General features: G+C 53.5%; 1 protein-coding gene across 1 annotated transcript in view; it reads left to right on the forward strand.

Moving 5' to 3' along the window:
- Nucleotides 1–21,624, forward strand: part of OTOG (otogelin) — an 85,779-nt gene that overhangs the window by 42,629 nt on the left and 21,526 nt on the right. Inside the window, exons 25-36 of the mRNA XM_060104535.1 lie at nucleotides 410–548; nucleotides 2,065–2,199; nucleotides 2,493–2,639; nucleotides 2,935–3,054; nucleotides 4,947–5,063; nucleotides 5,756–5,912; nucleotides 8,722–8,748; nucleotides 11,260–11,427; nucleotides 15,660–15,938; nucleotides 17,918–18,035; nucleotides 18,776–18,855; nucleotides 19,340–21,144. Coding sequence (XP_059960518.1) covers nucleotides 410–548; nucleotides 2,065–2,199; nucleotides 2,493–2,639; nucleotides 2,935–3,054; nucleotides 4,947–5,063; nucleotides 5,756–5,912; nucleotides 8,722–8,748; nucleotides 11,260–11,427; nucleotides 15,660–15,938; nucleotides 17,918–18,035; nucleotides 18,776–18,855; nucleotides 19,340–21,144 — 3,292 coding nt within the window. The remainder of the gene's footprint in view (nucleotides 1–409; nucleotides 549–2,064; nucleotides 2,200–2,492; nucleotides 2,640–2,934; nucleotides 3,055–4,946; nucleotides 5,064–5,755; nucleotides 5,913–8,721; nucleotides 8,749–11,259; nucleotides 11,428–15,659; nucleotides 15,939–17,917; nucleotides 18,036–18,775; nucleotides 18,856–19,339; nucleotides 21,145–21,624) is intronic.

A 21,624-nucleotide genomic window follows, 5' to 3' on the forward strand; every position in this document is an offset into this window, starting at 1 on the left:
AGATTTTTTGCTGTTTTGTTCACTGATGTATCTGAAACTCCTAGAATAATGCCTGGGATATGGTAGATGCTTATGACTTGTTGAACGAATGAGTGAATGAATGAACGATTGGAGTGGTAAAGAGAGTGTGGACGTTGGAGTCAAATAGATCTGGATTCAGTCTTGGCTCTGTTATTTGTTGTTTTAAACTCTCTGAGCCCCAGTGTGTCCTACATAAAATGGGGACCCACCCTGCCACCCTTTGGACATCTGTTGGAGGTCAATGATGTTTGTTGACCTCTGGCCCAGGGGCACACAGTGGGCACTCAATGGGCACACAGTGGGTGCTCGATGGGCAGTGGCTCCATCTTGGATATTCAGGGTGGGGGCAGGGCATGCCCTGTCAGGGGTCTGGGCATGTGTGTTTCAGCGTGTGCCAGCGCGGCTCGTTCCAGTGCGCCCTCCACCCCTGTGCCTCCACCTGCACCGCCTATGGCGACCGGCATTACCGCACGTTTGATGGGCTCCCATTTGACTTCGTGGGAGCATGCAAAGTGCACCTGGTCAAGGTTAGTGCCTGGGTGTGTACCAGTTGGCTCTACAGGGACCCAGAGCAGCTGGGTGGGAGGATCTAAACCCTGGTGTGTGGCAATTTAGAGACTCAAGGAAGTGCTAAGGAGCAAGATTGGGGCTGGACAGAGCCCACCAGTCTGCCTGTCCTCCTGCCGGTCACCATTATAACCTTGCCCCCTTGGGTGCCAGTGGTTTTTCTGTCTGTAATAGTAAAAGCAAATGATTTCTGGGCTTTTATTATATCCCTGGTGGTCTACCAAGCCATTTTAAAGCATTATTTCACTTAACTCTTACAGCAAGACAGAGTTTATTGAGCCCATGTTATAGCTGGAGTAACCTGGGCTTAGGGAAGTTGGTATCTCACCTGAGACCACACAACTAGTCAGGGACAGAATTGGGGTCAGGTTGGAACCAAGAAATCTGACTGGAGAGTTGGTGTGCAGGCAGGATCCCCTCCAGAAGGAGGAAAGGGTACCAACAGGGCGGGTGGGAGAGTGCCTCAGACACATTCAGGGACCTTGGTTTTGCTAAGGGCCTGTCCATCTCATTATATGATAGTAAAAGTAACAGTAATAATAATAATAATGACAAACCTTTTATGGAATAAGTCCTATCTATGGGGCAGGCACTGTACTAGGGTCTTTCACATAATTTCAGTAACTCCACAAGACAAAGATTATAGACCTTGTTTTATTTTTTAAATTTCAAAGGTTTTGCATGCTCTTCACTAACATTTAAAACAATATAGAAGCATATATTAAAAACAAATATTCCTCTTCACATCTCTTCTGTTCCTACTCCCTGCTGAATAAGCACTCATAACAGCTAGGTGTGAATCCTGCAAGATCATTTTCCATAAGACAGACAGACAGACAGACACACACACACACACACACATTTTGTTTAATTTCTATGAATAGAATCCCGCAATTTGCTTTTATCACTTACTAGTATATTTTGGACATTATCTCATATAGTCAGTAAATTTTTCTTCTTCTTTTTGTAGAATTCCACAGAAAAGATGTACTCCAGTTTGTTTTGTAATTCGCCATTGATGGACATTTCGGTTGTTGTCAATATTTAAATGCTCAACGAATACTTGTGTGGATGTGTCTCTAGACGCTTAGAAGTAGAATTGCTATAAAAGTTATACGTTTAGAAATGTTGTCCAGTGCCTGCAAATTGCCCTCCAAAAAGGCTTACATTACCATCATCAGTGTGTGTAAGACGGTGCCCCTTTCCCTACACCCCTGTGAACACCAGTCATCCCTATTATATATTCATTCATTCATTCATCGGATACTTTTTGGAGAATCCCTACATGCTAAACACTGCACCAGGCACCCAAAACAAAACTGAGCTTCAGAGAACTGAAGTAAGTTGCCCAGAGTCACAGCTCGTATGAAGCAGAAGTGGGTTGAAAACTATTTCAGAGCCGTGTCCCTCTACCCCATGCCTCTCAGCAGAATCTCTTCTCTCCCTGGTTTATTGCACTAACTTATTTCTCCTCAGAGCACATCAGATTTCAGCTTCTCTGTGATTGTAGAAAACGTAAACTGCTACAGCTCTGGCATCATCTGCAGGAAATTTATTTCTATCAACGTTGGGAACTCACTCATCATCTTTGATGACGACTCAGGAAATCCCGTAAGGCCTGGTGCAGGTGAAGGTTGTATGGACAATTTGCTGGTTAATAGTGGGCAGAAGAAGGCTAAGGACTGGTTTCCTTACCACAGCACTTTCTCTTGGAGCCACTGAGTCTGCAGCCCAGATTGAATTTCTTGGCCATGGCCAGGAGCCCAGAGGTCAATGTCAGGGCATGAGGGAGGCAGAGGAATTGGTGAACTCCTGGGGCCGGGCAGTGACTTGTGGCCAGGCCCAGCTGACCCAGGTGTTGGGGGACACTCTGGCCTCAGGAATAGCCACCTCTGTCCCCCTAGAGTCCGGAGAGCTTCCTGGATGAGAAGCAGGAGGTCCACACGTGGCGAGCAGGGTTTTTTACGCTGGTGCATTTCCCACGGGAACACATCACCCTCTTATGGGACCAGAGAACCACGGTGCACATTCAGGCGGGGCCACAGTGGCAGGTAGTCACGTGATCAGTGACCCTCACGGGCCCTGTGCTCCTTCCTAGAGCGAAGCCAACCCACTGGGTGTCCTTGCATGAGCTGTACCCTTGCCAAAGAGCCAGGAGCATCATGCCTGCTGTCCTATCTGCCCCACCCGACTCTGGGCCCCTTCTCCTCTGACTCTTCTCTCTCTGCACACTGTGACCCCGGTAGTTGCTTCTGGGCCCACGACAGACTCCTAGGCTTAGGGTGACCCCTCTGCCTTTGGCTCACCCTCGGAATGCCTGAAACTGACCATTCTCTCTTCTTTCAGGGCCAGCTGGCAGGACTCTGTGGGAACTTCGACTTAAAGACCATCAATGAGATGAGGACCCCAGAGAAGTTAGAGTTAACTAACCCCCAGGAGTTTGGCGGCAGTTGGGCTACAGTTGAGGTAAAACCTCTCCAAGCTGGCTCACTCCTCTCACCCAAATGGACCCTGGTCACACTGAGAGGAACTGGCCACAGGTCAGGGGAGAGGGACATTGGTGCAAGGCTGCTCCTGCAACCTCTCTCTCAGCTTCTGACCCAGCATCCTCAGCCCTGGACTCTGTCCTGTGGCCTGAGGACATGCACCATCCCATCTCACACATCAGACCCCAGACCAAGCCCTGGTAGGAGGGCTGAGGCTGGGAAGGAGACAAAGTTTCTGTCCTAGGAGAGATGACCACCTAGTAGGGAAGATGAGTCTTGTTGAAGCATTACCATCTTACCCATCTCTGTGCCCCCGGTGCCTGGCGATAGGTCTGGCACACAGGAGAGACCAAGAGAGACCCGCATGGGTTGGGGCAATTAGAGAAGGCTTCCTGAAGGTGGTGGCACTAGTGTGGTACTTAAAAGATAGACCATATTTGGATGGAAGAATGTATCAGAGTGAGGGAGGACAATATTAGCAGAGGCAGAAATGATGGGGGATGTCTCTGGGGTTTGGGAGATGTCTGAGGCTGCCAAGCTGTGAGTGATGGGGGGAAACATCACTGTGCTGACAGCAGGAGATCTGGGTTCTTGTCTTATTCTTTTACTTAAAAAATTATTTTATTTTGTTTTTCTTTTGTTTGTTTTATTATTTGGGGTTCTTGTGTTAGATCATCCAGTGACTTGCTGGGTGACCTTGAATAAGTCCCATCTTCTCTGTGAAGTGAAGGGGCTGGGAGAGGGATAGTGAATAGATTTCATTTCATGTGACAAATCTGATCAGTCAGATGAGGCTGCCTGGGCAGCTATGTTGAGAAATACCAGCACTTGTGTCAGGCTCAGCTGGAAGAACTGTGAGTGATTAGTTATGTCTGCCATGGGTGCTGCATTAGAGAGTGGTGATATGAGTGTTAGATATTTGCCTTTCCTGGACTGAGTGATCTTAGGTTCCTAGTTCTCTGTTGGGGAGTAGGTGGAGATAAGTCTATGTAGACTGGTGTCAGGGGAGCAGATAGTCATGGCCTGGAGCTAAATGTAATCCTCAGGTGGGGCAAGGCTGTTCTCACAGCCTCAGAAAAGTATGCTCTAACCCATTCCATTTTAGAGAAGCTGAGGGGGTGACTAACCTTTATTGCTTCCCTCCTCTCACCCTTCACTGTCTTTTCTCTCTCAATAATCCCCTTGGGCATACCCTGGGGGGCTCTAGTGACAATGTAGGCCAAGGGAGGAGGTTCAGCAGACCTCAGGGAAATCTGTATTAGTTTTCTATGGCTGTGTAACACCATAACTGCAGACTTAGTAGTATCCAACCACACACGTGTATTATCTCACAGTGTCTGTGGGTCAGGAGTCAGGGCACAGCTTGATTCAGTTCTCTGCATACAGTATCACAGGCTGCAGCCAAGGTGTCAGCCAGGGCTGGGCTCTCATCTGAAGGTTCGACTGGAGAGGGATCTGCTTCTCTGACCACTCATGTGGTATGGCAGACATTCCTTGTAGTCATAGAACTGAGAGCTTTAGTTTTTTTGTGAGCTGTTGGCCCAGGACGACCCTCAGCTCCTAGAGACCACCCACCATTCCTGCCACGTGCCATTCCCAGCCAGCAAGGGAGAGACTCCAGCCAGATGGGCTCTGCACTCTTATGTAACATGATAATGCAGTCACTGGCACATAACCACATCCATGTGTCACCTTTGCTGTCTTTTGTCGACTTGTCAGTTTGGTCCCTCCCACATTCAAGGGCAGGGGATTATACAAGGATATGAGCACAGGAGGCCGGGATCAAGGGAGCCACTCTAAGAGTCTCCAGCACATCAGGCAACAGGGATTCGAGGGGTAGGGAGATCAACAGCTCTGCCTTTGCCCCCTCAGTGCCCAGACACCCTCGACCCCCGAGACACATGTGTCCTGAATCCTCTCCGAGAACCCTTTGCCAAAAAGGAGTGCAGCATCCTGCTCAGTGAGGTGTTTGAGACCTGCCACCCTGTGGTGAGTGGAATCCAGGCTTGGCTACTACTGGGCCCCCTTCCCACCTCCCTGGAATCCCTTCTGCTCTCAGACCCTCCATGCCTTGGAGAGACACCTCAGGTCTAGAGGAAAGATTCACCTCTGCCATTCCCTTGCTTCTGGTCTGCTTGGACGAGTCTGCCCTGTTTCCCTGGGACAGACGCAGTCAAACAGCTTCTGTGCCCTTTTCAAGCCTATCTCAATCTGGCTCTTCCTTCCAATCAGGAAGTTCTTCTGAATGGTGAACACAGACCCCTCATGCTGTGGCATCAGCCCTCAGTGGAAACAGAGGAGAGCTGGTGCTCAGCTCTGCATGGCCCCCACCAGGGCCTCGAAGGCTGCCGTCAGATGGGCTTTGGCTGTCTCTGGCCCTGGCTGGGGGTTCACACCCCACGTCTGTTTCTCAGCCACACCCTAAGGCCCTGGATCCAATAGCCTAGGCCCGAGGAAGGAGAAAGCTTAGTTCTCAAAAGCAGGGTCTACCTGGGTCATGGAGTTAACGTTTCCCTCTCAGCTGCCTGCCTTTCTGCCCTCACCCCACATGGGCAGCTCACCCCATCCTGTGGTCCCTTTACGTTTATGCTGCTCCCTGAGGCTGAGTGGCATCAGCCCAGAAGCTGAAAGGCTAACATTCAGGGTCTGTCCTCTGACATCTGACTTCTGACCTCCTCTAGGTCGATGTCACTTGGTTTTACTCAAACTGCCTGACAGACACGTGTGGGTGCAGCCGGGGCGGTGACTGTGAGTGCTTCTGTGCCAGCGTGTCTGCCTATGCCCACCAGTGCTGCCAGCATGGGGTGGCCGTCGATTGGAGGACCCCGCGCCTTTGCCGTGAGTGTCCAGACCGGTCATCCGAGGGGGAGAGTGGGGCCCCTTCTGTGGGCAGGCCTGTGGGGTCCCATCACTCTGGCTGTGCTTATCATTCATTGAATTCTTATAACTACCCTGTGAAGTAGGACTGTTTATTCCTGTTTTACAGTTGGAGAAATGGGCTAGAAAAAGATTAAGTAACATGCCCAAGGTCACACAGGTTGATGGAGAAGCCAGGGCTTATCTCCATTGCAGATGGTCTGGCTGCAAACCCATGCTCTTAACCACTTTACCAGAGGAGTCAGGAGCTCTGGGTCTGGAACCCAGAGCTGCCATTTGCAAGCTGTGTGACCTCAAACAAGTCTCCCAACCTCTCTGGGGCTCCATTTTCTCATCTGAAAAATAGGAATAGACCTGTCCCACCAGGTTTATTGTGAGGGTTAAATGAGATAGTGAATGTGAAAGCCCTTTGTCAGGTGAGACTCATGGGGCCCATCAGAGGCACCACAAGATAGCAGTTTTTCTGGAGCACTGGTGGTCTGCAAATGCTTTTGGTTGCACACTCCTATCAAGTAAAAACATTTTGAGCACACATAACATGCATATATATATATATATATATATATATATATATATATATATACACACACACACACACACATACACATAGATGCATGTACGTATATATGTACTATTAGTAGTGTAAATGTATGTCACAAAACAGATACAAAAGTAAATATTTAAAAGATGAAATGAAATTCATAGAAATTTAAATGATTAATTAATTGATTATTATTTGTTTCTGCATACCAAAGATCTTCCTGGTGCAAGACGCCTCACTTTGTGGTGCAGTGGTTATTATACAGGGACCACACTTCCTGGGGCCACACTGTCTGGGTTCAGACTCCAGTTCCACCAGGCAGGGTGACCTGAGGCATGTTCCTTGTACTCTGACTAGTAATTGAGGGTTAAGAGAACTGTACCTTCCTTGCAGGGAGCTGTGAGATTTACATGAGAAAATGCAGGTAAAGCACTTGGCACAGTGCTTGTGCTAGAGCCGAGGTTGCTGTCATTTTTCGTGGGGACATGGGTGCTGGCACGAGAGCCCCAGGTAGGATGACCTCAGGAAGAAGATGGAGCAGAATCTGCCTTTGGCTTCCTTTTTCTTTGCCCATTTTACCGTGAGCCTCTTCTGTCACAGAAGCCTTGGGTCCTCATGCAGTCTGCTTCTCCTTCTACTTCTCTGATAAAAATCCTTCAGGAAGGAGAAGGGAACACACGTTTACTGAGAATCTACTGTGTGCCAGGCCCTGTGCCTTCTGTGCATTAGCTCACTTACTATTCAGGCCTAGGGAGAAGCAAGTGAGGCCAGTTCCTGGAGCACAAGATTTAAGGGGGTACCAAAAAAGGCAATATTTTAAGGCAATATTAAAAAAAAATCAAAACGAATGCAAAAACATCTCTGATGAACAAAATATCACAATTTTAAGTAATGACAGCCTCAGTATTATTGATTTTTCCTTTTGCCTCAGGCTCCAGTATGGCTCAGCAAGGTGCTGTCCCTGATCTTGTCTATTTTAAAATTTTGATATTTTGTTCATCATGGATATTTTGCATTAATTTTGCAATTAAAAAATTGTATTAAAAAATTACATATCCTGATTACTGAGATTTTTGAGGTCCCCTTAAATTTTGCACCTGAGGTGAGCACTTGCCTTACCCCAGTCCAGGCCTCACAAGTCTATGGGGCAGATGCTAGTGGTAGTCCCCGTCCTACAGAGGAGGGCACTAAATTTCAGAGAGGTTGAGAAACTTGTCTCAGTATGCACAGCTGATGAGTGAGAGAGATGGGATTTCAGTCCAGGTTTGCAGGTCTCTAGAGAGCTGGCTCTTGACGACTTCTCTGGGCGACCTCCCATTAACCTGATACACACTTGAAACCAGATACGTGGAGATCTTTTAATTTTCGAGTTCAATCTTCTGAGTCCACAAGTGAGGAAAAGCACATACTTACCCATAGCCACATGGTGGGTCAGTCTACTGATTCCTGGTGCTGTTTCCAGAGGGCAATGCCAAATGCAAAGGAATAGTGTTCGTCGTGGGGCTTGGGGTGTGGGGTGGAGTTGGTGGCTGTCTTCAGACCATGCCTGTGAGTGAGGGAGACCCCTCCTCAGCCTTTGTCCCAGATCTACTCGGTCAACTGGCTTCTCATGGTCTTGCTCCTGACTTCAGGTGCCCCCTGCAAAGTCCCCAGCTTATCCCAGCGGACTAAGGAATCCATGGCCTACGTGCCAGGGGAACAAGCTGTGGTGCTGTGCTGCGCCACTAGGGGGCGTATGGAGCACATACTTGGAGGAGCTTATCAAAACCTGATGGAGATTGCACCTAGGGGCCTGAAAAAGGCTTGGATTCTGGAGGCCCTGGGTCCCTTCCTACTCAAGGCTGTTGAAAGACCGACTTCTATCTTGTGCTTGCATTCCTCCAGGACCTTCCACAACATTTCCGATTGGAGCTTCCATTCCTTGGTTCAATTCTTGCCCTTTGAGGTCACACAAAACATACCCTTCTGTCCCAGCATTCATTCATTCATTCATTTGGTACACGCCGAATGCCTACTCTGGGCCAGGCTTTGAGCTTTGTGTTAGGGGCACAGAGAGGGAGCCATTGTATTTCCTACCCCTTAAGATATCTGGATCTAATGACCATGTCTGAATCTTGGCATTTGGGAGACAGGTCCAGCCCTGGGGGAAGGAGAGAGAGCTGGGATGGGGCTTTGGCCCTGCGCATCTATTCCAGGCTTCTCAAGAAGTCTCTGTTCTCTCTCTTTCAGCATATGACTGTGACTTCTTTAACAAAGGTAAGCTCATCCTCCCCAGGTGGAGCCTTGAAAGCTGGGGCACTGCCATCCCTGCCCTGGGGCCACAATAGCAGCAGCCATCCTGAGGCCCTGCTGGCCCTGGAGGAGCAGGAAGACTCTGTCATGCAGACAGAGCCCTGACAGTGCAGGGCCCAGGGATGCCCCGGAACTCTGTCTCCAGCAGCTCCTGCAGCCTCTGTCCAGAGCCCAGGCCAGGCTAGCTTCCCGGGGATGTGCTCATGCGGGGCAGCTTCACCAGGAAGTGAAAACCCCAGTTGCACCAACGTGCTGCCCCATAGCTTTCATAATCTAGCTCATCAGGCCCACAGGACATTGTCTTGGGTTTCCTGAAGTTTTGAGTTGGCAAAGGCAAATGCAAACTGCTCCTCCTTTGCTGGGGCGAAACTTACAGTCTGGCACAGCCTGTCAGATTCATCTTTAAGTTTAGCCAGTGTTGCAGGGCACCAGGATATGCTCCAACTTCTGCATGAGCCAGGTCATGACTAAAGACCCCAGGGAGGTTAATGACCAGTGTTAGAATCCATGAGTCAATTTAATCACTGGGGTTGGGTGGGATTGGAGGGCTGCCCAGGAGTAGTTTTCAGCGCTGATCTTTGTGCGGTGGGGCCAGGTTGGCAGAATTAGATACTCCTCAAGTCCTTGGTGCCATTCACCTTTGACTTCTCAGGTCCCCTCCGCCCCCGCTTCCAGGCACCATCTTGCCGGGAGCAGGCCTGTACAGGTAAAGGCCCAAGGCTCCGTCCTCAAATGACTGCATTATCAGATTTGGTTTGAGAAACGTCCTCTGGTGAGAGTATAGTGGGTGAAATAGTGGGGGGACCGACTAGAGAGACAAGGGTGCCAGTTAGGGGGTCTGTGAGATGAGGGCTGCACCAGGGTACAACATGATCATTCACAGTGCCTGCAGTCCCACCAAAATGCTAGCCTCAAGGGGCTCCTGATGGCCCAAACCTTTAACCCCTGAAGGCAGGAATCTGCAATGGGAGGATTGCAGTCCCTGCACAGGCGGGGTCTGTCTGACACCAGGCAAGACATTTCAGCAAGACAGCTCTGAGCAGAGTTTTCTCCCTTCTGTGGCATTTTGGGTGGCAGTAACTGGCAAAGGACAAGCTGTTTCTAGCATCTTGCACCCGCCCACCCACCCACCCACCCATTCTTACTCTGCTCTTCTACCAACATTTTCTTTGGTCCAGGCCTTTGCCGGGTGCTGGGGATTCACCAGTTAATGAGACCTGTCCCAGTGGCTCTCTGGAGCCGGCCCACCCTGGCTTTCTAGAACCCACTGTGTGTTCTTCACTCCACATTCAATCGGTAGTTTGAAGTTACCACTGGTGGGAGTATTTATTCATGGAAATCAGCAAACATTACCAAATGGGGTTTTGTTTGCTTGTTCATTTTGTGAGAGCTGATGCTTAAGCCAGCACAACACTGCCTGTGTCCTGTCTGGTAGGGAAGACAGATGTGGACCCCCGATCGAGACCCTCCTCATAAGAGCTGTGACCAGCATGAGCCATGCTCTGAGACCGCTGGAGCACAGGGGAGGGAGGACGCTTGCGTGTGGTGGGAGAGGGTGCCGGGAGAGCTTCACCAAGAAGGTGACATTTGAGCTGGGCCCCAGAGATTGAGGAGGCGTTGGCCCCGGGCACAGAACGGCAGGGGGGGGGACTGTGCTGAGTGGGTGGGACAGTGCGAGTGAGACAGGAGGTAGGACACCACACAGCTCTTACAAGGAAGAGCGAGAGAAATTCAGTGTGGCAGGGGCCGGGGTTGGGGCGTGAAGGGCCCCTGAATCAAGCTGGGCTCTTGGAGTCTATCCTGAGGACAAAGGGGAGCCACTGAGGAGTCGCCGAAGGGAGTGTGGCTAGGAGGGTGACTGGAGGGCGGGCCACACCAGAGGCTGGGAGGTCAGTTATGAGGCTGTTGCAGTGGTCTAGGAAACCCATGCCCCTGTCCAGCTTACTGACAACCGACCACCGCAGGAACCCAAGAGACGCAGAGGTGACACGTGTTTGAAATAAATAGATAAACACTAATGCTGAGCCCAAGCCTTCCTGGCCTTTACCCTTCAGACCTCAGATGGGTAGAGACCAGGTCTGGCATCTTCTCCCAGAGGCGACTCTGAATAGCACAGCAGCTGGTATGGTAGAGTCTTAGGCAGGGGGAAAGGCCCATGGAGAGACGTTTGGGGGACCCAGATGCCCCCCAGGGGTGGCCCAGATGCCCCCAGGGGTGGCTTGTTTCCAGGCTTCCTGTGAAGTGATTTAGGTGCTGTGCAGAGGGTCAGTTCCCACCAGGGGCTGGCAGCCTGGGGCTCCCATCCCTTCCTTTTCATGGAAATCAAGGTCCCCGGGGCCTGGGGTGAAGGACATGACCAAGGGGAGCTCTTTAGCATCCTCTCTCCTCCCGCTTCTGGCAGGGCTGGGCAGGTAGTGATGGGAGGTGGGCAAAGTCCCAGGGCAGCAGAGCTATGACTGGGCCCCCTCTCTCCAGCACTAGGTAAGGGCCCCTACCAGCTGGCCAGCTTGGCAGCCAGTGGTGCCCTGGTGGCCATGAAGGTGGCAGGCGGTGCCATAGTCCTAGTGAGAGCAGAGGATGTGGCGCCGGGGGACATTGTGAACTTCCTGCTGACGGCTGCCCTGTACAAGGCCAAGGCCCACGGTAAGGCCCACCCTCTGGCACCACTCCAGCACTTGGTGGAGGGAAGCAGGTGCTGGAGGAGGGGAGGATGCTATGACCCTAAGCCAGCTATAGTAGCTGGAGAAATGTGGGGCTCCAACAGTCACCCCTTTCCCAGTTGAGACAGGGTTCTGGGTCAGCCTCTTAGCCTCTTTCAAGAAACACCTTCTATGTTCTTCTTGAAAAAACCAGAGAGGCCAAGGTCCAGATGTACCTTTGGACCTTGCTTCACACAGCAGCTGTATTCCAGAAAAGCTGGGCGGCAATAACTACTACTTCCCATCCCTCCCCCTAAATTTCCTTCTTACTCTCCCTCTTCCTACCCCCCTCCCCACTTCCGCTCTCTATTTTTAAGACTAGATAGACTGTAAATACCAGAGGGGAACTGGCTGATATATTAACTCCATTGGGACCTTCTCCTGTGAATGGAGGAGTGGGCTCTTGATTTGCTCAGGTTATGGTCCTGAGTTCTGGGCTGGTGGGTTACACAGACTGAGGCACACCTGGAACCAGCCAGCCTCCTGGGTCTCAGACTGCCAGCAGACCTACAGGGCTTAGCTGTAGTGGGCACCATCTTCTCTTCAGAGTTCAGTAGTGCCTGAGGGGTGGCAGGACCTTGCCCGGTGGGGAGTGACCGCCAGTGGTGTTTGTGTTGGGTGCTGGGCCAGCCAAGGCCTCAGTTCACCAGTGCTAGGAAGCCTTCTCTTCTGTGGCCATTTGTGTGTGTCCCAGTGTGTGGTCACTGTGATCACGGATCAGGGTTTCTTCCTGCAAATCCTGTTGGTCCCACTAGTCAGTATCTCCCTAATCACAGGGATGGTCCATGAAGCCAGTCCCAGCATCGACCGTAATCTTGAACCAGCACACATCTCAGAGAGTTCATTCCAACCTAAGAATTTAAGTTCTCAGATTCTCAGGTCTGTGGTTTATCTAGTTATGAGGATCATCCTCTCTTTCTCTCTCTCTCTTCCTCCCCTCCTCCTCCCCTTCCTCTCTCTTTGCCTCCCTCTCTTTCACTGAGCCCTGTTCCCATGCCAGGCACCAAGCTGGGCACTGGGGAATCAGTGGCATCAGAGACACGACCCCTGCCCACCAGAAGTCCACAGTCCCATCCAGGGGAAAGACATGTCAAAGACGTGTGGGAAGGAGGAGCCCCTAGCTCAGTCCTGGGGAGTCAGGAGAGGCTTCTTAGAATAAGTGTTGTCCCTTGAAGGGTTGAAAGGAGCCAGGAAGGGACTTGTAAGCCAAGCTCAGGAGGTGGATCTTTATCCTGAGGGCAGTGGGGAGCCATGGAAGGGCTTTAAGGAGGGGAGGGACACCCCAGGCACAGCTAAGGGGATGTCCATGGTGGGGTGAGCCGGGGGTACAGTAGGAGGTGCCAGGAGGAATCACGTCACTGCACGAGGAAACCTGGGAGTGAGGAGCCAGGGACTGGGCCACAGGAGGGCCAGGAGCATCCCCACTGCCCCAAAGGGGAACACTTCCTCCCTAGACGTTCCTGACCCCCAGATCTGTGTGGTCCTGCTTGAAGAAGGAAGGGTGTCTTATAACCTTCTAGATGTAATGGACCGTCTGCTTAGTGGGAATTTTCTGTTCTCCATTCAGTATTTTAGCCCAGTAAGTAAGGTCTAGTCTAGAGGGGGAGTTGATTTTCCAGTGGTTTTATGGCATGTTAAGCAAACCCTAGAGTAGCCTGGCCCTGGAGAATGTCACTGTGGATGGGATGCCCAGAGGCTGTGAAGGCCAGCCTCCATCTCAGACCTGGGTCTCCTGGGCAGCTGGGGGCAGGGCCCAGTGAGGACACAGGCTCCCACTCCCACCCCATCCTGTGTTCCTTCCCTGTGGTGTGCCCAGAGTACTGGACAGCAGAAGAGAACATACCTTCCAGGTAAGATTTGGGGTGGCTACGTGGGGGAGGTGTCCCTTGAATTTGGCCTTGAAGGATGTGTAAGATTGTGATGGGAAGAAATGGAGAGCAGAAGATGTCACAGAGAAGAGGATTCAGCAGTCATTTAGGCCTGAGCCTCTCACTCTCATGGTCTTGATGTCCTATAGGATGTACTAAAGGGACACAAGCCGCAACCTGGTACATCTCCCTGGAGTATCAATTTTACTTAAACATTTTTGGAGGAGGTTACTGATTTATTATTAATAATATCTCACTCTTCTGTAGCACCTGCTGTGTGCTGCGCACTGTTCTAAGTGCTTCATATATAATAACTCATTTAACCCTCACAACAATCTTAGGAGGTAGGTGCTATTATTTTCCCAATTTACAGATGTGAGAACTGAGGCCCCGAGAGGTTAGGTAACTTACCCAAGGGGACATCACTTGCAAGTGACAGCAACCAGGCTGTCACTTTTGGCAGGCTCCTCCCAAACAGAGATATTAAAAGAGAAATAAAATTTAGAAAATGGAAGGTGAAAAATCATTTGATTATTTAAGGTAAAACACAAGACTTTGTACAGTCAGTCCTCTGTATCCACGGTTCCACATCTACGAATTCAACCAGTCGCGGGTGGAATTTCACATGGAAACCTACGAATACGGATGGATGACTGTACTGGGCCATTTCACGTAAAGGACTTGAGCATCCTTGGATTTTGGTACTGGGGGATGTACCGAGGAACAACTGTACCTCTAGGTCTGGCTTTCAGCCTCTCCCCAGTTAGGAGGACTTCAGGACAAATGGTTGAGAACCTTGATTTAGGCCAACTCCAGTCTTCACAAACGAGAAAGCCGAGACCCAGAGAGGGGAAGTGAGTTGCCTGAGGTCACCCAGCGAGGGACTCAGCACTCTACCCACCTGGGCTGCCCCATGCCCACTCCTGGATCCCATCCCTGGGGCTGACTGCACAGTGGTTAAGAGCCTGGGCTCCAATCCTGCCTCCTTTTTCCACCGTGTGACTCTAGGCCTCACCTCCCTCATCTGTAAAATGGGGATGACAATGTCATCACCTTCTAACCTGTTATAGAATTTGCTTGTTCATTATGTTTACTCCCCACCCACCACCCGCTACTTGAATGTCAGCTCCATGAGGACAGGGGTTTTGTCGTTTTGTCCCCTATTGTGTCCCCAGTGCCTGGAACAATGCCTGGCACCTGGTGGGGGCCTCAGTAATATTAGCAGCTGAATGAATGAATTTGCCACCTCACAGGGCTCTCTTGGAATTTAATAAAAGCAGCTGGTAGAGAGCTTGCTTAGCATTGTGCCTGGCACAGAGTTAAGTCCTGATCAATAGCAGTTGTTGTTGACATTAATAATTAATTCTTCCCCCAGTTAATAATTAATTCTTCCCCCAGTTACCTCATTTCTTCTCACAGCTGCTCAGGGAGGTCTAACAGGAACTCTGTGCAATATCTCCTGGGGCCACGGGGGGAGGGGGAGACACACCAAGCCCTGTGCTGGGCCTTTCACACACCGTTTGTCCCTCACATCCTGGAGGCGTGAATTCCCTTGCCCACAGCACAGCCAGCCATGGCGGGCCAGGACTCCAGACACCTGCTTGTGCATTTGGGCCCTGACCCTGCAGGGCCCTGTGGTGGGGGGCAGGGGAGATCCACCCAGCAGCGTGGAGATAGGAGAGAGGACAGCGGGGCCCAGCTCTTAGGCCTCTGGAAAGGCCCCTTCCCACCTCTGGAGCAGTTTCCCTGCCGTGGGTTGGGCTCAGCCTCAGGTCCCCCAGCTCTGACCCTCTGGGATTCTGTGAGGAGCGGGGCCAAGAAAACTGACAAATCAGCAAACCCCAGCTTGTCTAGTACGTCCCATAGAACAGAACACCAGGACAGCCGTTTCTGTCTGTCCTACTCACTGCTGTATCCCTGGCCTCTAGACTAGCACATGGTACACGGAGGGGCCTCAGAGATGTTTGCAGGAGGGAGGGAAGGTGGAGAGAGGGAAAGAAGGAGGAAGAAAGGAAGGAGGGAACGGAAGGAAGGAGAGAGGGGGGGAGGGAGGAGGGGATAGTTCAGTCACCTCCCCAAGGCTCTGCAGTTGGGGCTTTAACCCCCCACCTTCCCTCCCTCGGGTAGAGGTGGTGTGTGCCGAGGGGCAGCCAGCAGGCAGAGGTGGGTGGGCTGAGGGGAGGCGGGCAGGCTTGGAGGAGCAGGGCCCAGGCCTGAGTCGCTGAGACTGCAGACGGTGCCTGGGTGTCTGCCCCCTCCCTGCATCCGGACCTCTCTCTGCTGACCTCACCCTCGTGGCTCTTTGCAGACCCAGATGTGATATCCTTGGAGGCAGCGGACAGACCCAACTTCTTCCTCCACGTCATGGCCAACGGGTCTCTGGAGCTGGCCAAGTGGCAGGCCAGCGATGCCTTCCACCACCATGCCTCCTTCTCGCTGCACCGGGAGACGTGGCGTGCAGGCCTGGTAGCCCTGGAGTCCCTGGCGGAGCCCGGGGCCTTCCTTTACGTGTTGGGCCCAGTGCTGGCCCTCCGGCTGTACGAGCACACGGAGGCCTTCCGCCGGGGCACACTGTTCCGGCTTCTGAGTAGGTGTCCACCCTGCATCGCCCTCAGCTCCTCCGCCCCTGACTCAGCTTCCCTCCCACCTCATCCTTCCAGTTGCCCCCAAGAGACGAGATCCTCACTCTCCTGGCACAGGGAAGCCACATGGGTGCCACCCCTGAGATGGGAGGGGGCCCGGCCTCCTTGTTCGTGGCCTAGGGAGCCTTGGACATTGTGACTTGGGGCCCATCCAGCTTCCTGGGTCCTGCCTACTCCCACAGGCCATTTACAAGGTCTAAAAATAGGGCGGCCTTTGTGGAAGCAAGAAAAGTGATCATTGTGGCCGCAGCTTGCACAGCCCGCAGGCTCAGATTTCTTGCTGATGGGGGCACATGCCTGCCCTGTGAGCTCAAAGACGGCCCACTGGGGCACAGCCTGAGGAGGCCACAGCCCCCCTGGCCACCATGAGAGGCCCAAGAACCTGGGCGGTGATGGGGCAGCTTCGTGCCCTTTCCAGCTGAGACCAGTGGGTTCCAGGGCTTTGCTATCTCCCTGCCAGGTGGGTCAGCCCCAAAAGTAATTGTCCTCTGCCTAAACCCTGGAGACAGTGATCACAATTTCCTTACTGCTCCAGGCTGCCCTCTCTGCCCTGCACGTGCACACGTATGTTTGTGCCTATGAGGGCACCCGTGCTGTAGGAATGGATCCATTTACATGTACACATGTATAAATATGGCCCCAGTCAGCCTTTCATTTATCATCCCCCACCCCTCCCAGCCCAGGGCTGGGCCAGCTCACTCTCACATTCAGTGGTCACCTATCAAGTCCACCAGTGAACCCCACCCAGGACAGATTCATCACTGGCTATGATGGCAGGACCTGTGTCCCTTGCTGGAAGACACCCAGGCTCTGAAGGCAGACAGCCTCGGGTTCGAATCCTGACCCTGGTCCTTGGCACTTGGAGGAGCCCCAGCCCCCCTCTCCCTGACCCTGTTTCTTCATCTGTGCAATGGGGATATTTGCCTCAGAAGGTTGTGGTGAGGACTGACTGTATCTCCTGGGCTTTGCCCTGGGCCTGGTTTATAGTAGGTGTTCCCCAGATGTAAGTTCCTAGTTCTGGTCTCAAGGATCTTCTAAAAGCAGGCTTCTTCACAGTCAGCAGCAGTTTGGGGACTGGGGATGGGGCTTCGTAAGGATGGGGCTGCCCGGGTGGGATTGCTCCCTGCAGCCTGCTGGTGAGCTTGCCCACACCTCCCAGCTCAGGCCATGGTTTCAGAGACTGATCACTCGTGCCAACATGGTCTGGGGTCTTGTCTGCCTCGAAGCACCCCACGGGCTCCAGACTTTCCCTGAGGATCCTTCATTTGTCAAGGCACTGGCCACAAGTCCTTTTCTGAGGACATCTCCTTTGGGAAAGTTTAATATTCCCAGCATCTTCTGTGCTCAGTTTCCTCATCTGTAAAATGGGGATAATAAGAGTGCTACTTCATAGAATTATTGTGAGGATTAATGAGTCAATACTTGTGAAATGTTGAGTGTAGTGCTTGGTGTTAAGAGTTGGCTGTTGTTGGTATTATTATTGTTAGCTACCAAGGTCTAAGGGGGCAAGCCTGGCCACCAAGGTCCTAGAAGGTCAGGGTGACAAGGCAGCCTTATAGAAAGATCAGGGGTCCAGCCTCTTCTTTGGCCACCTCTCAAAGCCCAACTCCAACTGCCCATTCCATAGTCCCACCCCACCCCCAGTCCTCAGCCCCTCCACCAAGTTCCCAGAGTCCCGACCCAAAGATCCCCCAGCCACCGACCTCAACTCTCAGGAATATGGTTTCCCCTCAGGTTGGATTTGATTTGATTTTGTTTTGTTTTGTTTCATCTCATTTCAGTCTTCACTTTTCTTGCACGAGTCCATTTATCTCTTCCACGGAGCAGGGTGGGCATGGGCTGAGTTGGGATGACCTCTGTGCTCTGGCGCCTGACCAGGAGCTGGTGCCCAGTCTCACTGTCTCGGGTTGGGGCACCTTTCCAGATGCCAAGCCCTCGGGGGCTCCCTACCCCACCTGTGAGTGGCGCTACGATGCCTGTGCCAGCCCCTGCTTCCAAACCTGCCAGGACCCACGGGCAGCCAGCTGCCAGGATGTGCCCAGGTGAGGTGGCATGGAGTCAAGGTGTGTACCTCAGTGTATTTGAGCATACACTTGAGTGAGTGGGTTTATATGTAGTCTATGGGTTTAGGCATAAGCATATACTGTGGTGTGTGTGTATTCACATGTACCTGTGTAGGTATGTTTTGTGTACTGGGTATGGGGATGTGAGTGAACCAGAGTGAACCTGCCTGATATGGCATATGTGAATGTCGATTTGGGCACGTGTGTATAGTTGAGCCCTGTGGGTGTACAAAGGGTAGCTGGGGGTGCACAGCTGTACACAGCTGTGTATATGTACATGCGTATGAGCTGCATGTATCTGGGTGTTGGTGCAGCTGGGTGTGTGTGCATAAGGTACACTGATGTTTTGGCGGACTGTGTGGACGTATATGTATCCACGTGAATGGCTTTGAGTCCTGCAGGCGTGGAGGAGGAACGTGAGAATGCGCCTAAATGGAGACACATGTGCATGTGTGTGTGGGCACAAGTGTGCACATAACCAGACTTTGTTCATGTTTTCCTCTCAGTCTGAGGGCAGGAGTGTGCAGCATGCACGTTTGGGTATGTGTGCTCCTGCACATGCTGTCTCCACGGAGGTTCATGTGAGTGTGTACATGAGATGCACACACACACACACACGTGTGTCATGAGAAAGGATGAGGTCTGTGCTCCATCCAGGTGAAAGGCGGTGGCCCTCCTGGTGCTCCAGACCGCTGACTGGCACCCTGCTCTGTCCTCAGGGTGGAAGGCTGTGTGCCTGTGTGCCCCACCCCCAGGGTCCTGGATGAAGTCACACAGAGATGCGTCTACTTGGAGGACTGTGAGTGGCCTGGACTTCTCATCCCTCCTTGGACCTGTACATCCCCCGGGTCTCATTGACCAGTCATGCTCACCAGAGCCCCCAGGTCCCTGGTGAAACAGGGTCAGCATAGGGGCCTCTGGAAGGAGAGCACTCTAGAGCAGGCAGGGGCCTCCTCTGGTCCATTCCCCCCAGTTCACAGAGAGAAAAATGAGGCCCATGTGGGGAAGGGACTGGCTTGGGTCACGTGTTGAGAATGCGGCCAGACTTAGACCTGAGGTCTCTGGGCTCTGGGCTCAGGGTTTGAGGTGTGGGACAGGGTCCAGACCTGCTAACACCACGTGACAGAGTCCCTGGGTTGGTCAGGCAGCCTGACTGGCCGTCAGAAGCTGCCTACCCGCCTCACCAAGGGTGCCAGCCCAGGAGCCCCACATCACAGCCCTGCCCCGTGATGACCCCTGGAGCAGCAGTGGCCCCACTGGCTGAGCCTCTTCTCTGGTCTCAGGTGTGGAGCCTATGGTTTTGGTTCCCACGGAGGCCTTTGGCAACGAGACCCTGCCTCCCGGTCAAGAGCTGCCCACCCCCAGTGACGAGGAGCTGCAGTCTCCACAGGAAGCTCCCGGGGCCCCATCCCACAGGCCATCACCCACGCCAGCTGTCCCGCTCACCACGGCCCTGAACCCACCCACGACAGCCACTGAGGGGCCAGCTCTGTCTCCAGGCCCCACCCAGGCCACTCAGAAGCAGCCACCGGGGGTCACTGCATCTAACGTCCCCGAGCACCCCACAGAGGCCCCAGCCAGCACAGGAGTGACCGCCAGCCACCTGGCCACCCCCCGTGTCCCAGAGCCCTCATCCCTTCCCCTTTCACAGCAGATGCCCACATCAGGCATGGGGTCGGGTGCCATGGAGACGACCAGGGTGACTGTGATCTTTGCAGGGAGCGTCAACATCACAGTCTCCTCCCTGTCACCCCCTGCACCTCGCTTCCCTCTTGTGACCAAAGCCGTGACGGTCCTAGGCCTTGGCTCCTTGCCTGTTAAGACGACACCCCTCCAGCCCTCCCCGAGCCTGGAGTTGCCCGCAAGTCCCTCCTCCAGGCCTGTGGCTTCCCCTGCAGTGACCTCCAGGCCTCCCACTTCCTCAGGATCCCACGAGGCTTTGCCGACACCTGCAATAACGGAGGTCGTGACGGGGACAGGGATCCCCCAGCCCGTACAGTCCCAGGGCATTTCCAGTGCCAGCAGCCCCCCAGCTGAGGCTAGAACAGCCGCAGAACAGATTCCTGCCAGTCCCCTGGTGACTGAGATGGTGGAGACAGCGCCATCCACAGAGAAGGTCCACCCTGGGCCCAGCCAGGCCACGGGCACACCAGCATCCCCACTGCCGAGCCCACTCCCCACGGCCCCGCCCCGCCCCGCTTCGCATGCCACCGCAGCCACCAGGCCTCCCGCGCTGCCCTCGGGGCCTGCAGCTGCCGCCAGCCTGTCCACGGTCGCTCGTGGGCTGCGGGCCACACCCTTCACATCTCTGGAGTCAACTCGGCAGCCCCAGCTCCTCTCTGGTCTGCCTCCCGACACCAGCCTGCCCCTGGCCAAGGTGGGCACGTCCGCCCCCGTGGCCACGCCCGGCCCCAGCGTCTCTGCCATCCCCCCTCCACTGCAGCAACAGGCCGCATCTCCCACCGTGGCCACGACTCTGCCTGCTCGGACACTCAGCCCCGCACTGCCTCTCACCCCGGCTGTCCTGGCCCAGGTGCACCCGCCCAGTCATTGGGTCCCTCAGGCAACAGGCACAGCTCCAGACCTGCTTCTGGGGGCCACGCTGCCAGCCTCTGGGGTCGTGGCTGTGGCTCTGGCTGGGGGGGCGGCCTCCACAGTATCTGCTGGCCCACGAAAGAGCACCACGGAGAAGGTGGCCATCCTGTCCAAGCAAGTGTCTCAGCCCACCTGGATATACGGCTCTGCCCAGGGGGGCCCCACAGAGCTCACGCCTGCTGTGGCCCACACTGCTGCTACCTTGGTGACGGAAGCTGAGGGCCCCTGGGCTGGCACAGTACCACTGGTGCCCACGTCCCACCCGCTGAGCAGAGTCTCAGCCAGGACGGCCTCCCGAGAGAGCTCGCTGGTTCTGCTCCCCCAGCTGGCTGAGTCCCATGGCACCTCGGCAGGACCTCAGCCCCAAGCAGAGCCGGAGGGAGAGGCTACCACCGAGCAGTCTGGGCGCTCGGCTCCAGCCCAGAGCATCTCGGCAGTTTCGGCCGAGGCCTTGGCCAGCACCACTGAAGCCAGTACACCTGCCGCCTGTGTCGTGAGTGACTTGTCAGGGTCCTACCCCTGTACGTGAACCCTCCATGCCTTCCCTCCTCCTGTACCCCGGGGCTTGGACACCATCGTGCTCTCATGTCCTCAAGGTCGGCGGCAGTTTCTCCTTAGCCAGCTTCCAGGCTGCCAGATGGCCGTTTAGTCACCATCCTGACCCCTGCCCCAAGCTCCTGGAGCCTGCAAATTCTCCAGGCTCCTCTGGGCCTCTGATGCCATAGCACATCCCTCCATGCCCCACCTGGGACGCAGGGGCCCATTGGATGGCTTGGTGTGACAGCATGGTGTGCTGTTGTGTGCATTGCATGTATGTGTGTACCCATAGGGGACTGTGTGTGAACTCGTTTGTGTTTACGTGTATGGGGCTCCATGTGAACGCTCATCTGTCTGTGTGTGTGTTCTTGTGCATATGATGTGTGGTGTTCCAAGATGGTATATGTCTATACGTTTGTAAGAAAAGAGATCAACT

The sequence above is a fragment of the Mesoplodon densirostris genome, chromosome 7 (genome assembly GCF_025265405.1).
Source record: "Mesoplodon densirostris isolate mMesDen1 chromosome 7, mMesDen1 primary haplotype, whole genome shotgun sequence".
In the NCBI taxonomy this organism is placed as follows: domain Eukaryota; kingdom Metazoa; phylum Chordata; class Mammalia; order Artiodactyla; family Ziphiidae; genus Mesoplodon; species Mesoplodon densirostris.